This window comes from Gopherus flavomarginatus, chromosome 18, assembly GCF_025201925.1.
Source record: "Gopherus flavomarginatus isolate rGopFla2 chromosome 18, rGopFla2.mat.asm, whole genome shotgun sequence".
NCBI classification, from domain to species: domain Eukaryota; kingdom Metazoa; phylum Chordata; order Testudines; family Testudinidae; genus Gopherus; species Gopherus flavomarginatus.
In genome coordinates, this window is record NC_066634.1 from 21,376,257 (window position 1) to 21,391,248 (window position 14,992).

Sequence of the window (14,992 nt, forward strand, 5' to 3'; positions counted from 1 at the left end):
GTTGGGTTATTAATAATTATTTTAAAAGACAGACTTTCTAGTTTCAAGTCAGATTAAGTGCATGTTCTAGCCCTCTACACCAAGAAAGTAACTTTGCCAAAATGCCATAAAACTATTTATAAATGGCAGTTTTAGTTTACATATTCAGGGTATTTTAAAATTGCATTTATTCTCTCAAACTGTTTGAAATTTTTGCTGTACGTTGTGCCATGTTTTAGTTCCAAGTCTTCTTAATTATTGCCTAGATTTCACAGTGCAAAAATAAAGTGTGCTAAGCAATTTCTAAATGCAGAGGAAGATGGAACTTGTCTCAAAAAAAGGTATGATGTACAAACAGTTTCTATAATGAGAGAGTTTACGTCATACCTGGTTTATGGAGGACAACAGACAAGCCAGTAGCATAACAAACTTATCTACTGAAAGTGAAACAGACCTTTGGAAAAAATATAGGGTAAATATAGTACTCTGATGTTGTGGAAAGTCAGCAATGAGGATTGGACAGGACAGGTTGGTATTTGCCAGTGATTGGTTCCACCAGAACCATTATCGAAAGATGAATTCTTGGAAGAATTGGACATTTACAAATGGTTCAGGTTAACCAGCGTATTAAAACTGCTGCAAGCTTTGTTGTCAAAGCATCAGAGGAAGATAAAGAACCTTGGAGTACCATCTGTCTGAGGGATTACTGAATAAAGAATTACCATTTCATTAAAAATGGGCACGGCCATTATTAGGGCACTTAAGACTCTGGTGTCTTCTCTGACCTTTGAGTTTCTCGACTCAAAGGCTATCAGACAAAACCTTGAGATGTATTCCTGTTAGTCAGACATGTTGGGGAAAATCTCTCTATTAGAGATAGCATGTTTTATAGTCCAGCCTGCATAAATAAAGCAAATAAAACAGATCACCTGACATTTCTATCTTGGCAGGCAACAGCTACATATTTCTGTGTGATATCAATATCCATGTCATATAAGGTGGTTTTTTCAGCAACATGATGAGTTCTGATGAAATTAATCCCATCTGCAACCTGCAGAAAAAGACGTGCAGACCAGAAAACAAGACTGAAGCACTCGGCTTCTAGTAATATAACCCTGCCTTCTGTCAACAATTTTTCCTATCTGTGTTTATGGGTACGATAAAAAAATCCCACACAGAATGTACAACCCCATGTCAGATAATGCCAATAAATCCCTGCTATAGAAACCTTGTAAATCTACAGGGCCTGCAAGGACCTGAATTTAAATCTCAAACTCTAGACAGAGATTATTCAAACTGATTTTTCAAGGGTAAGTTTATAGTATACAGTGTAACTTCAATTTTGTTAAAAAAAAAAAAAAAAAAGAGTACATAATCACAGAGAAGACAGTATCTTGCCAGTGATCAGCTGCTATCTACAGAGCGATGCTACAGCTTACCTTCTGTGCACTGCGAAAATAAATACTTTTATCAGCTCCACAGCTTATCATTTGAACTTCTCCATTACCTGAAGGAAAAGGAAGGAAGGGAAAATGAAGTCAGAGTTTAAGGTAGGCACCAAGACCCAATAAGGATTCATTGCAATACTTCCCTTTGAAGAGCTGTAAAGCAAGAAAGCTAAAATTGCACTAAGTAGCTCCTTTTAAAAATGAAATGCTTAAGATATAAAGGTCAGATCCATAGCAGATATAACTCTGCCAGCATATATAAGAGTCAATGAAGTGTAAGGGACCATAACCCCCCACCCTTTATATGTAGCTTTTCTTGCCGGCCAGATCGGGCCTTGTCTAGACACTGCTTCTGAAAGTTTGTCGTCACTGGTGTGAATCCTGATCCAGGGTTCTGGTCGAAATAGTGCCCGAACAGTACTCTGGTGCAGGTTCCCAACAGTGGTATGGGCATCTATGATCCTGATATATATATAGCCTTTAAGAATTTGCTATCACTGTCTAGGATACTGCAGCGGGACCCTGACTGAATAGTAAGCAAATCAGTCCCGGCTGCAGAGCTCTGACATTGATATGAGCCTCTATAATTCTAACATATAATATTGTGACAACTTAAATGCTTTTAGCTTTATTGGTTTACAGGCCCATATATCCAGACCTTAGAATTTAGCTGAAGTTAAAAGCTAAATAAATGCTATTTTTTTTAGTTCTCAAATAAACTTGTTTGTCAGCAATGTCTCGCACTGGGTGGGGAGGAAACCAGACATGAAGAAACGGGGTATAGAACGCTGACAAAAGAGGAACTGAGCAGGGAGGGACAAGGGGTCACTTGACTGCCAGTCTGGCTTTAGGCAAAATATAGCATAATTACTGCTTGCAAGGTAGGGTTATCAAATGACCAGCTCAATCACTGCCAAAATGCATGATCCATGCAATATTCCAATAGCTTGTGCAATATGTATTTGCAATCAAGGGGTCATAAGACAGTCAATGTAATTGCAAAGGAGACCCTGACTGGAAATACCCCATGCTGAATTTACAATAAACCGCCTGCTGATTTTGCAAATAAATTATCAAAAATAGGCAAATAACTTGTGTAATCAATATGACGTTTTGCGGATTTAGCCTTTATAAGCTTGGTAAAATTTGTGAAGGGCAGAGCAGCTTATCCCTTGCATGGGATTTTCGCTGACTCTCCCTGTATGCATACTTGTACTCTTGTTTTAACAATAAAGGTGCCTCGATCTGTCTGACCAAAATCGAATGGGTGGTCATCTTTTCCCTAACAGAAGCCACTCAATTTCCATCACATGAGGATTTGGTTCCAAATTTCCATTGATAAATAGAGAGAGTTATGAGAACATGCCAAAGATTGCTTCCCACCTGGGGCAAAGGAACATATGGGAAACCACTCTTGCAAATTGGGGTAATTCTTTGTCATTATGAATATCTTTGAATTGACACTCAATCACTAATCCCTGGGTCAGGAAAAGGGTAAGAATAGACTGGTGGTTCGGGCACTCACCTAAGATGTGAAAGAGCCCATGTTCGAGTCCCAGCTCCAATGACTATTGTCTACGTGGTGGAACAGCTTCAGCAGGAGGAACCGAAAAAAGATTTGCCCCAGAATATGCTATAGCCTAGAGGTTAGGACATTCCCCTGCAGTGTAGGAATCCAAGTTCAAATCCCTTCTCCACATCAGGCAGAGGAGGGACTGAACCCAGGTCTTCCACATCCCCGGTGGGCGCCTTAGTCTCTGGGCTAAAGGTTATAAGTAGGCTTGGAAAGATGTGTTTTTTGTGTCAATAAACGTTGATTTCACCACACACACACAAAACTATTTCCATCAACAATAAAAAGTTAACAAACAGGCAAAGTTCTCAAGCAGTGTTTTACTCAGAGTTTGATTTACGGCTATTTACTTTGTCAACATCATATGTCAAAATATACAATGTGTATTTTAAATGATTATAAAGATTTAACTTGTTGAATCTTGACATCAACATGCCCCACTCATCTCCCACAACTGTGAAAAAACAAAAACAAAAAAAATGCTTAAAAATAAACATTGTCAAAATTACAAAAACAAACAAAAATCAAATGCTACCAAGTCTAGTTATAAGGGAGTGGACTTCACTAGGCACTTAAAAAGTGCCCCCCCCCACCCGAAAAAAAAAATCTATTCACTGCTCTTTTAATTTTTGTATGTTTAAATGTTTGGTTTTGATTTGAGTCAAACTGAATTTCCCCCACACACAATTTTTCTGAACTTCCAGCAAATCGGAAAAAAAAAAATTTGCCCAGTTCTACTGCCAAGCTATGCAGTGAGACATCATTTTAATGAAAAAATTCAGTTACTTTAATTTAAAAACGTATTGTAATCTCTTCACAGCACTGAGACAGATCAATGAAAGTTTAATAGAAACAATAAGTATTAATATGAAGTCTGGAAAACTTACCTGCAAATTTGACAGCTGTTATGGCAGATGAATGATCATCCAGAGTTTGCTCCAATTTATAATTTTTATCTACGTTTAATACATGAATCAGCCGGTCTCTGCTTGCTGAAGCCAGCAGTGCCATCCCTAGAGACATTAAAAGGCATGAGGATTTTTGTTCCCTTTAAAAATAAGCAACATTTGTTTGAAGCATCATATTCTGAAAAATTACAACATGAAACTGGAATCTTCTTACACATATGATCATGTGTATTCAGACTCAGTCTCATTTTACTAAAAAATAAAATAAAAACCCACCATTTTTTCCAGGAAAATATATTAAAATCTCAGATAAAATATTTAACAGAGCTAATCAACAGAAGGCAGTTTTAGATGAATATTTCTGCTAAACTAAAGTTACACATAGCTTGACACAGACTGAAGCCAAAGAAACACAAATAATCCTTCAATATATTTTCAGCATCTTCTATGTCATGGGTAGGCAACCTATGGCACAGATGCCAAAGGCGGCATGCAAGCTGATTTTCAGTGGCACTCACACTGCCCGGGTCCTGGCCACCAGTCTGCGGGGGTTCTGCATTTTAATTTAATTTTAAATGAAGCTTCTTAAACATTTTAAAAATCTTATTTACTTTGCATACAACAATAGTTTAGCTATATATTATAGAGACTTATAGAAAGACCTTCTTAAAACATTAAAATGTATGAGTGGCACGCAAAACCTTAAATTAGAGTGAATAAATGAAGACTCGGCACAGCACTTCTGAAAGGTCGCCAACCCCTGTTCTATGTTTTAAGTTGTGCTTTTGTCATTTTCCTCGAGTTGGTTTTCGAATACTTACCAGTTTCTGGTTTGGAATACTCCAAGCAGAGAACTTCTGAATCATGAGCTTCCACCTTAACTACTTCATGCATAAACTGTAACTCATGTATCCTGCAATAAAAATGCAGCAGTGAAAAGCCAGCAATTTTACGCACTGATGGGTGGGAGGAGGAGCAAACCAGTCCAGCAAAGCACTTATTAATTATGTTTATTATGGTAGTGGCCTAAGGGCCAACCAAGAATGGGGCCCAGTTGTGCTAGGCACTGTACAAACACAACAGCAGATGGCCCCTGGGGAGTTTACAGTCTTAATAGCCAGGACAGACACAGAGTGGGGAAAGGGACAGAACACACATAAGCACATGCTTATCTTTAAGCACTGAGTAAACCCACTGAAGCCTCAAAAATGATTTGAGGACTGGGAAAAGGTCTTACAGTGAGAAATTTAAGGATCTTGATCTGTTGATTTTATCTAAAAGAAGACTGAGAGGTGACTTACAGTGTACAAGTACCTTCATGGGGGAGAATACTTTGTACTAAAGGGCCCTTTAACCTAGCAGAGAAAGGCAGAACAAGAATGGGAAGCTAAAGCCAGACAAATTCCAACAGAAATGAGGCACGGATTTTTAAACACAGTGAGGGTGAGTAACTGTTGGCATAAAACTCTCCCAAGGAAATGGCGGATTCTCCATCTCTTGGAGCCTTCAGATCAAGATTAGATGCCTCTCTGGAAGAGGCAAGAAAGAGTCCTGTGGCACCTTAGAGACTAACAAATGTATTGGAGCATGAGCTTTTGTGGGTGAAGACCCACTTCGTCCGACGCATGTCTGGAAGAGATGCTTTAGTCAACACACAAATTATTGGGCTCAGTACAGGCGTAACATTTTTTATGGCCTGTGTTATACAGGAGGTCTAGATGACCTAATAGTCCCTTTTGGCCTTAGATGTAATTGAGCACATGCTTAAGTGCCTTGCTGGATCAGGGCAGAACTATACAGTCCCATCTTATTACACACTGGCCAATCAGATAATTGGGACAATACAAAACATTTAAGACTACTCTCATGATTAGTTTTGTAAATAGACAGAGAAAAACCCCAATATGGAGAAATCACAACCAAAAGCAGGTATTAGCGAGGGGATGAGATGAAGTGGGACACTTCCTCCAAAGTCAGGATTGAAAGTTATCTTCATATGTGCAACTAAAGAATGTAAAATTTAGCAGTAACAGGAATTCTTGGAGCATTGCATGTGCATCCTGCCCTCTTGGGATGAGCATGTAATCCTGGATCTGCAGGTCACATGCTCTCTTACAGATTCAAACATTTAGACCCAGGTATACAATAAATCACCCCAGTTGCTTACCACACATCCAACATCCAAGAGGCCTAAGTGGAGCTGTTCAAAGTGTTTTGCCCTTTTGGCACTAGTAGCAATTTTGGCTTACTAGGAGCACAAGACATGGTACTTATGGGAACTGTTCTTTCAAACGAGTCATAGTGCAGTATAAAATACCCTTTCCTTCTTAAGGAAAATGGAGTTATATCTATTTACACTGTCCAGAAAAGTTAGTGTTGCTGATCTATCTTAGGGATTTATATTGCTGCCCATCATGGTGGTATCCAACCATCTTCCATGTAAAATCAATAGCAGCAGCAGCAAAGTCTCTAGTGGGGTTCATGGAGTCTCTGGCACATCTCACCTTTTAGGGTCAAAACTCTGCTTGCGATAGGGGTTTTTGGAGTAGAAAGGGGTGTCGAAGTCAAACATCAACTTTGTGGTAGCAAGGTTTGAGATCTGGACCAAATAACCATCCGTGACTGAATGGAGTTGGAGGGTGTGTCTACACCCAAAATTAAGATGGAGGATGGGAAGGCATAGCTGTGCTAGCTTTAATGTAGCTAGTGGAGGTAACAATAGCGGTGAAGACACAATGGCATGGACTCCAGGTGTGCTAGCAACCCTAATGTGCACCCAGGGCCCCCAGCAGGCTTGTACTATGGCAGCTGTGCCTTCACTGCTATTGTTACCTGCACTAGCTAGATTAAAGCTAGCATGGGTATGCCTACCTGTGCAACAATTACACCTTAATTTGCAGCGTAGATGTATCCTGACAGGTACAGAACCTGTAGCTGCTTTGCATTTCCAGGATAATTTCTGTTAAAATGTGCAACATTCAGTGAAACAGACTAGAGGTGACAGTTGATAGATATGATAATACTTGCCTCAAGTTGCCTCCTCTGTCACCTGAGGCTAAGTGCTGGCCATCAGGGCTAACCTGCATCACACGAACACCTGCTTTCACATCTAGATACCCTGCATTTTCATTTCTGTCAGGCACACTGGTTGAATCTTGCAAATGCTGATTATTATCATCCATGTACACCACCTTCAGCAAGTTCTTTATATTGTGAGGGGGAAGAAAGAGCGAGTTAGGTGTGTACCGTAACAACAAACAATAGAATGCTTACTACAGACTCCGGCAGTAGAGTAATTTTGACTTCAATAGTACACTAGTCCCTTAAGGATGGGATTTTCAAAAATGTTTGGATGCTTGAGGAGCACAAGCCCCAGTGACTTTTAATGGGACCTGTGCACCTAAGTCACACAAGTTTTTTTGAAATCCCACCTTAATGTTTATAATGCTGTCTGCCCTAAGAACTCAAATCAACATCATCCCTAGTTGTAATATGAGGCTTTCCATCAGCAGATCTGAATGCGCCTTATAAAAGAGGGCAGTGTCCTTAGCACCCTTTTACCGATGGGGAAACTGAGGCACAGAGAGGGCTGTTCACCCAGTGGCAGAGGCAGAAATAGAACTCAGGTCTCCTGAGCTGCAGTTCAGCGCTCTATCCTCTAGGTCACACTACCTCCAAAGCACTGTCAGATACTGACTGAGCCTCACAGACACCCTTGCGAGGGTGGTAAGTATCCTCATTTCAAAAATGGGAAAATGCGGTACAGAGAGGTGAAAACAGTTTACCAGTCTTGTTCTTTAACCACTAAATCCTCATCTCTCGCTTTCAAAAAAAGGGAAATCTGTACAGAATATTGTTGGCTTAGCTGAACTGATAAAAGTGGATAGGAACTGTTCCTATAGGCAGGAATAGGATATCCAGGAACCTTCAGTTCTTCAGATCATTGTAAAACTTCTGAACATGTTTAAAATAAAAGCTAAATACCTAAAGGCTTTCATTTGATTTAAGTTGGAAGTAACTTGTTTTGAATCAGACAAATGCACGTGAAAAAGAGAGAGAGAGGACTGCTGAAGAGAGGTACTGAACCAGTACATCCCACCTCACCTCAATATATTTCCAGCCAGTACCAACCAATTTTTCAGCTGTGCTCTCTCCCAATACTCCAGCTCAGGGGAGAGATTTTATAGAATTTCCACCACTAGAGCTTTCCCTCCTTGCAATACACTTAAAGGCTCATCTGTCAGGTTTTAGACTGAGATATGCCATAGGTGAATTTGGCCCCATTATTCTAACGCTGTGTGCGCGCCTGTCAACAAAAAACCACCATGGTGCTTACATTACTGTAAATGTTCTTCTGGAACATAGGTCTAGTGTCGCTTTCCACATTCCAGAACCGTATGGTGTTATCGGATGAACAGGTGAGAAAAGATCCTGGAGGTAAACAGGACCTCTGATCCTCAAACTCAGGGTAAACCTACATATTTCCACAACATAAAAACGGAAGTGGGAGACAATGGAGAGAGGAAAGGTACAAATTAGTTTACATTCCAAAAACAGAGTGGGAGTCCAGGAGCCTAAGTAACAGCAGACGTTTGTTCTACAAGACTCCTCTGCAATCCTCCTCTTAAAACTGGAGAGATTTTTCTCCCCACCCTGGCTTTTTCAGTAAGGGACACTGACTAAAAAAAACAAAAAACAAAAAAAAACACCCCGAAACTGGAAATCTTTGTCCAAATGGGGTGAGGTTTTGTTTGTTTTAAATATAACTGCCCTAACTCAGATAAACAAATCAATAATGACAGAATCTCTTTATTTGTGCCTAAGAGGTCCCCATCCCCACGGTGTTAGGCACACTAGAACATATAAGACAGTCTCTACCCAGAACAGCTTTCAGTCTCAGTATAAGATCACAACAGGTGGATGCCACAGACAGGGAAGCACAATGGAACAGTGATACGGTTATAACTGTATGACCAGCTGTCTCATCATCCCTCACCACTGCCCCAAAAAGCTCCCCCCATCATCAGATTCCATGTCATGGTCCCAGGGGGAAGATGACAGCCTGGGTATCAGTTCCTCTTCTAGATATAGTGATGAGCCATTTCAGGGTGGATAAAAGTCAAGGGTAGGTTTTCTACCCCCTCCAAAATACTTTGCCTGCAAATAAGTGCCAGAGTTTACTTTGCATTTAAGAATCTGCCATGTCCTATCACATCACCAGGCTGGACCTGGTCAGCACAAAGCTCGTATATAAACTCTAAGTACAGGTGTATTTTTGTGAAATGTCACTGTCCAGCGACAAAGCAACAAACTGAACAGCGACCATCAATGAAAAGAAGTCACTTGCAGCTCCTGTTTGACCATATCAGCTACACAAGCGGCGATGAGGGTCATGGGCTCTATTAAAGCAGAGCAACTGGGGGCTGCCTAGTTTTATTTTCTGTTGAACATGTGAATCCGCCCTAAAGATTAACTCTGCTTTTTCCCCATCCTTTGTTCTGTTACAAGCTACTGCACTATAAAGAAGGTTGATCTTATGGTCTGACTAGAGGAAAACCTTTATTATTAACCCGTTACCAGTCTGATATGGAAATAACATGAGGATAGTAAAAATCATCTTTTCTAAGTGGGTGAAGCTAGTAAAGAAGCTGATAAGTCATTTTTATTCCCCACCATCTTCAGAAGCTGTTTAGTGCTAGCACATGAACTGCATCTTACCTCAACATTCCAAACAAAGGAACTGTGGAAGAGGTCTGACCACACTTTGCCAACTTTGCTTGTGTCTTTAACATCCCAGATGTATATACTGTGGTCTTTATACACACAAGAGAGCCAGCGATTGCATGGGTCAAAGGCTAAGGCAATGGTGTCTGGGTAGACGGAATCTGGTCGTCTTAAGAGACAGAGAAAGAGGAATTATTCTTTTTAGCTGAATTTAAAACACAAAAAAATGCAAGCTAAAGTATGGTATATTCAACAATTTCTGTTTTAAACATCTGAAATTCACTATTTTTCCAGCCTACCGAACATCTTAAAACCACAGCTACATTTTCTGAGCATGTACCTAGTCTCACAAATGTCCATGCTAGATGCACTTCAAGTCTTACAGTGCATAACATTATTCTTGGGTTTTTACCCTCTGCCATCCAGAATTTTGTATCTGTGAAAAATCTCTATGTCCTGGGTACAGCCCAACAGACTGATTTGATGATGCACAGCTCTGAAAAGACACCTAGCTATTTGGAAAACATTCATGCCAGTTAGCTACACTGAAAGAAAAAAGTCAAATTAATGATACCTACCTCATCCGCAAAGTGCTTTGAGATCGATCGATGAAAAGCCTGATACAAGAGCTAAGCATTTTATTAAAACAGGCAAAGAAGCTGTCAAGTCTGATTTGTCTTAAATCCTTACATTGTTATATGCAAAGTATCAGGTTTTAGTTTCCTCAAGCTCTTTTAGAAACTCATGTTAATGTTAATAACACTGGGTTAGAGACCTCTAAAAGATGACTGATTTCAAGTCAATTTAATCTTAGATATCCATTTTCTTCTTTTCTTAAACGTAAGACTGAAATGCACAAACTTTCATGATCAAATTTTCAGAAATGCTCAGCTCACATTAAATAAAGGTCACCGGCCACTTCTGAAAATCCGGCCTTTGCTACTTACCACTATCTTTAGAAGCTGTATGGAGTATTTAAGATGTACAAAGAGAAGGCACTTTTTCCTTCAAGCCAAGTCAAACATAATACACACAGTGAAGAAATTTCATATCAAAACTTTGTACCTTGGTTCAAGCTCTTTGGCTACATCAATGCCCAAGTAGTGAGGTTTCGGGAGATCAGTGAGATAATGCATGTTGTGGGAATGAAAGATTCTCACAGTTCCATTTGCACAGCCACAAATAATAAACTCTTCACTAACACAGATGCAGTTTGCTAGCGATACCTGAAGGAAGAAGTCCACATGCATAAAGTTACATTTTTTATAACAGAGACCAACAAGGAGTCTGGTGGCACCTTAAAGACTAACAGATTTATTTGGACATAAGCTTTTGTGGGTAAAAAAGCCACTGAACTCCTTGTTGTTTTTGTGGATACAGACTAACACGGCTACCCCCGATACTATAACAGAGAACATATTTCTATAAAACAATTACAGTAAGATATAAGGGAAACATAGGTATCCGAAACAAAATGGAATTATTTTACAATAAATTAGACATGGCATTTTACCTTCAGATCAATCCATTTTTCCAGCATTCGCTTCTCGTTAAATTGACAGAGAAGTCCAGAATAAGAAACACAAAAAGTGTTGCCCAACAATTTCCCTTGCCCGCATGCTACACCACAAAAGATGTTATTGTGAAGTTCTCCCAGAAGTCCAGAGCGACCAACCAATGGCACAGTCTCTTTAATCTGCAATGAACACATTAGTTTGCATTATAAATACTAATGCATTTGTCCTTCTGACACCTTTCACCGAGGATCTAAAGAAAGCCTCAAAATATCCCTATGAGAAAATAAGTTCCTCCTCTTTAAAAATGGGAAACAGGATGGTCAAACATATTGATTCATGTTTTCTGGAATCCGGCACGTATGCAATAACTCTGTCAAAGAACTGAAACATCCTGCAAATGCGTTTCAAACGTTAATTTAGCAATTTCTTGCCCCTTCATCTCTGTGCTCTATTATGAATGTGATTTTTGAAGACTACTCCCAGAAAGCGAGATTCAAAACCCACCTAGAGCTGCCTGGCCATAGATCGTTCCTGAAGCGGGGCAGGAAGTTACGGTATGACAGAGAGCTTGAGTGTAGGGCATGATAAGCCTTACTGCTGTTTGGCGCCAGCCACCTAAAGGAATATCCCCGTCCGCTGCAGGGGACAGACTTGGGATAAACATCTAGTCAGCTGTCTGAATATCCTGAGCACCTTTTTTCAAACGCATGTACTCCCACATCCAACTGGTACAGCACACGGGAAAGTTTACCTTAACTTCCCTCGATGCGTCCAAGAACCAGAATTTAACATGGCGGTGGCCAACAGTAACAAAGTAGCTGTCCTCAGAGAAGGATATTGCAATAACTTTACAAGACACTTTGTTTGATGCTACTAGGGTATCCTTCTGTAAAGAGACAAAAAATTAACACCCAATAATTTGTACATGAGAGATACATGGCACAAGAGACATGGAAGTTACGACTGAATTCCCAATTCCACTACAACGCCAATTTTGACACAACCCCACTTCATCCTCATCATCATAACTTAGCAATTCATATGAACATTGACATGAAGTACAATTTAGCATACAATTCATCTGCCAGGAAAGATGGTTTTTCTGACAATTTGGACAAGGTGTTTTTGTGAACCAGCGATTCGCCTGAGTGCAGGATGCAGGAATGCTGGAAGCTCACTAGAAATGCAGGGGCCACCAGTGCCCGAACCATGACCCCATCACTTCCCCAAGGCACCACCACTTCCCTCACCCCCCCACCCCCGAGACCCCTACACTCCACCTCTTCCCCCAAGACCCTACCCCTCACTTGCTCCTCTCCACCCCCTCCTCCCTCCCATCGCTCACACTTAAGACAGGTAAAAAGTGATGGAACCATTGACCCCGCCTTGTTCCGGCCCCCCAGTGGGGTAGGGAGGAGGAAAAGGTTTTGAAAAACATTTTGAAAAAATTCTAATGCTTCCTCCATTCTCCACCTGTCTCCTAACAACTCTAAGGCCGCTTGACCTAGAAGCTTCATGTGTATATGGCCGAGTGGCTCAATCAAGCAGGAGTGCGCCTTCACTGGACTTCTCTTTTTGGGAGCATACATACTACAAAAAGTGAATAAATCCTTTAGGATATGCATATGATCCTGCAGGCATTATAATGTATTACCTTCCGAGCTCTGCACGAATGATACGCGATCTACACCTGCTCAAGATGACAGGCCCTAGGTATTTTCATATTACAATGAGTGTGACAAATACAGTGGGGAGGCAGGAAGGAGAGAAGACAGTGAGATCAAATAGTGTTAATCTGGGAGCAGGAGGCAGGATAGACAAGTAAGTGAAGAGGAGAAATCAGATAATGTTCATAGATAATAAGGCTAAAAGGGACTATTGTGATTATCTAGTCTGATCTTCTGTATAACACAGGTCATGGAATTTCCCTGAGTTAAGCTCTAGTTCAAACAGGAATTTATTTAATTTATTTATTTATTGGAGGGGGGTAAAAGGTCCATTCTTGATTTAAAAAATTTCCAGTGATGGAGAATCCACTACAAGCCTTGGTGAGTTGTCCCAGTGGTTAAATACCCTCCCTGTTAAAAAACGCACGCCTTATTCATCAGGAAAAGGGAGGCAGGATAGTCTCAGCAAAGTTCTCAGCTCTGAAACTTGCCCTTGGTCCAGGAATTCTAGAGTTTGCTATGTACCTACACGATAATCAAAGTTCAGCTGTTTTCCCCAAGTGAGATCGTTTTCTTGGTTTGAATGAGGGAGGGGTTATTTTGATTGCATTCGTTATCATACAGCTAATAGATAGATTACATTTTATTGCAAGTGCATCAGTAAATTCTTTGCTTTTCAGTGAGACAAGACAGAGGCTGTTTGTACCTGACATCTGTAGTTCCTTACCTTCCAGTCCCATACGTTGACAATCATGTCATGCTGATAGCCCACTGACACAATATACTTCATGTTGGGAGAAAAAGCCACACAAGCCACTCCATGTTTATGGCCATGCAGTTCAGACACTTGCATCTTCTCCTCGACGTCCCACACTCGTACAGCTGGTCTGTGCCCGTTCTGCAAGAGCCATTTGAATATGTGCTGCCATTTGAATCGTACACCAAAAAAAAAAATAGGAATTGCCATTCCAGATCAGAACAACGGTCCACCTAGTCTAGTATCCTAGCGTGGACAACTCACAGTTGAGCCATGTTAGTCTGTAGTTTAAATGCTCATCTTTACAGTTTAAATTCCAAGTTAGTACTACCTGATCAACTGGCCAGAATTCAACCAATGTGCGGAGGCAGGAAAGATAGCATCAAAACAGAGGGCACTTACTGGGCATTACTTCTAGTCTTACTACAGCAGGTTTTCCAGGTATAGAAGTATTTGCATTGGAAGAGAAATCAGAAATTCCATTCCAAGTGTACGCACTATAATACACTTCAGCAGAACTCACCTCACCAGTAACAATAAATTTTCCATCAGGTGAGAAAGACAGAGCACTCAGCGTTTTCCTGAAAGAAAGATATAGCTTTCGTTTTCCCTCAGAGAAAGTTCAAACACCACTCACTGCAATAAATACTATTGTAAGGAAAAAACATTCTGACGTTACCCAGCATAGTGTTATTCAAAAACACAGTCTACAACAGCTTATCTACTTAGACTCTCAGCTCTTAGTGGCAGAGACTGTCTTTTTGTAATGTGTTTGTAAAGCACCTGGCACAGTGGGGTTCTGGTCCATAAGTAGGCAGATTGCGGATACTGTGCATGGCTGCTGTTACACATTGCTCAGCTCAGAGTCACATTCCTTTCTCAGCAACCCAAATCCCAAAAAGCAAGTTTGGAATAAACACTATCGAGGTGTTGAGTAAATTTAAGCATTGACAATACCTGGAAGTATTAAAGATGTGCCTTTGTTTATTCTTTTGGGGATTTAAAATTACAACCACACACCTGAAAAGAAAGAACAAGACATTTACATTAATAAGTGTTTCACGTGGTTTGTGGAGTGGTGGGGTGTTCAGAGGAGGATGGCAATCCTCCAGAAAAGGGAAAGCGTTGCAGAGAAAAGCATATCCTATTTTTTTAAATAAAACAACAGCAACCCTAACTTGGCATCAGTCAAGCCCCAAGTGCTTGACAAAGGGAGTCAGTATCATTATCCCCATTTTGCAAATGGGAAACTGAGGCACAAAGTTGACACACAGCTTGCCCAAGGTCACCCAGCAGGCCTGTAGAGCCAGAAATAGGACCAAGGATTCCAGAGTCCAGTCCGGTGCTCTCTCTACTAGGCCACACTGTTTATGTTATATTTTTAGAAGGCTTTTGTTCTAAACACTAAACTGGAGATGA

At 40.5% G+C, this 14,992-nt stretch overlaps 1 protein-coding gene and 1 non-coding gene across 2 annotated transcripts in view; both read right to left on the bottom strand.

Moving 5' to 3' along the window:
* WDR62 (WD repeat domain 62) overlaps positions 1 to 14,992 on the bottom strand; it is a 59,198-nt gene that overhangs the window by 23,861 nt on the left and 20,345 nt on the right. Inside the window, exons 3-15 of the mRNA XM_050928252.1 lie at positions 14,531 to 14,593; positions 14,097 to 14,154; positions 13,544 to 13,714; positions 11,901 to 12,035; positions 11,146 to 11,328; positions 10,698 to 10,858; positions 9,627 to 9,801; positions 8,245 to 8,382; positions 6,936 to 7,111; positions 4,730 to 4,821; positions 3,888 to 4,013; positions 1,419 to 1,486; positions 909 to 1,030 (exon numbers count right to left, since the gene is read on the bottom strand). Coding sequence (XP_050784209.1) covers positions 909 to 1,030; positions 1,419 to 1,486; positions 3,888 to 4,013; positions 4,730 to 4,821; positions 6,936 to 7,111; positions 8,245 to 8,382; positions 9,627 to 9,801; positions 10,698 to 10,858; positions 11,146 to 11,328; positions 11,901 to 12,035; positions 13,544 to 13,714; positions 14,097 to 14,154; positions 14,531 to 14,593 — 1,668 coding nt within the window. The remainder of the gene's footprint in view (positions 1 to 908; positions 1,031 to 1,418; positions 1,487 to 3,887; positions 4,014 to 4,729; positions 4,822 to 6,935; positions 7,112 to 8,244; positions 8,383 to 9,626; positions 9,802 to 10,697; positions 10,859 to 11,145; positions 11,329 to 11,900; positions 12,036 to 13,543; positions 13,715 to 14,096; positions 14,155 to 14,530; positions 14,594 to 14,992) is intronic.
* Positions 9,174 to 9,303, bottom strand: LOC127037200 (small nucleolar RNA SNORA16B/SNORA16A family). Its single transcript, XR_007770313.1, has one exon. It is a non-coding gene; the product is annotated as a small nucleolar RNA SNORA16B/SNORA16A family (small nucleolar RNA).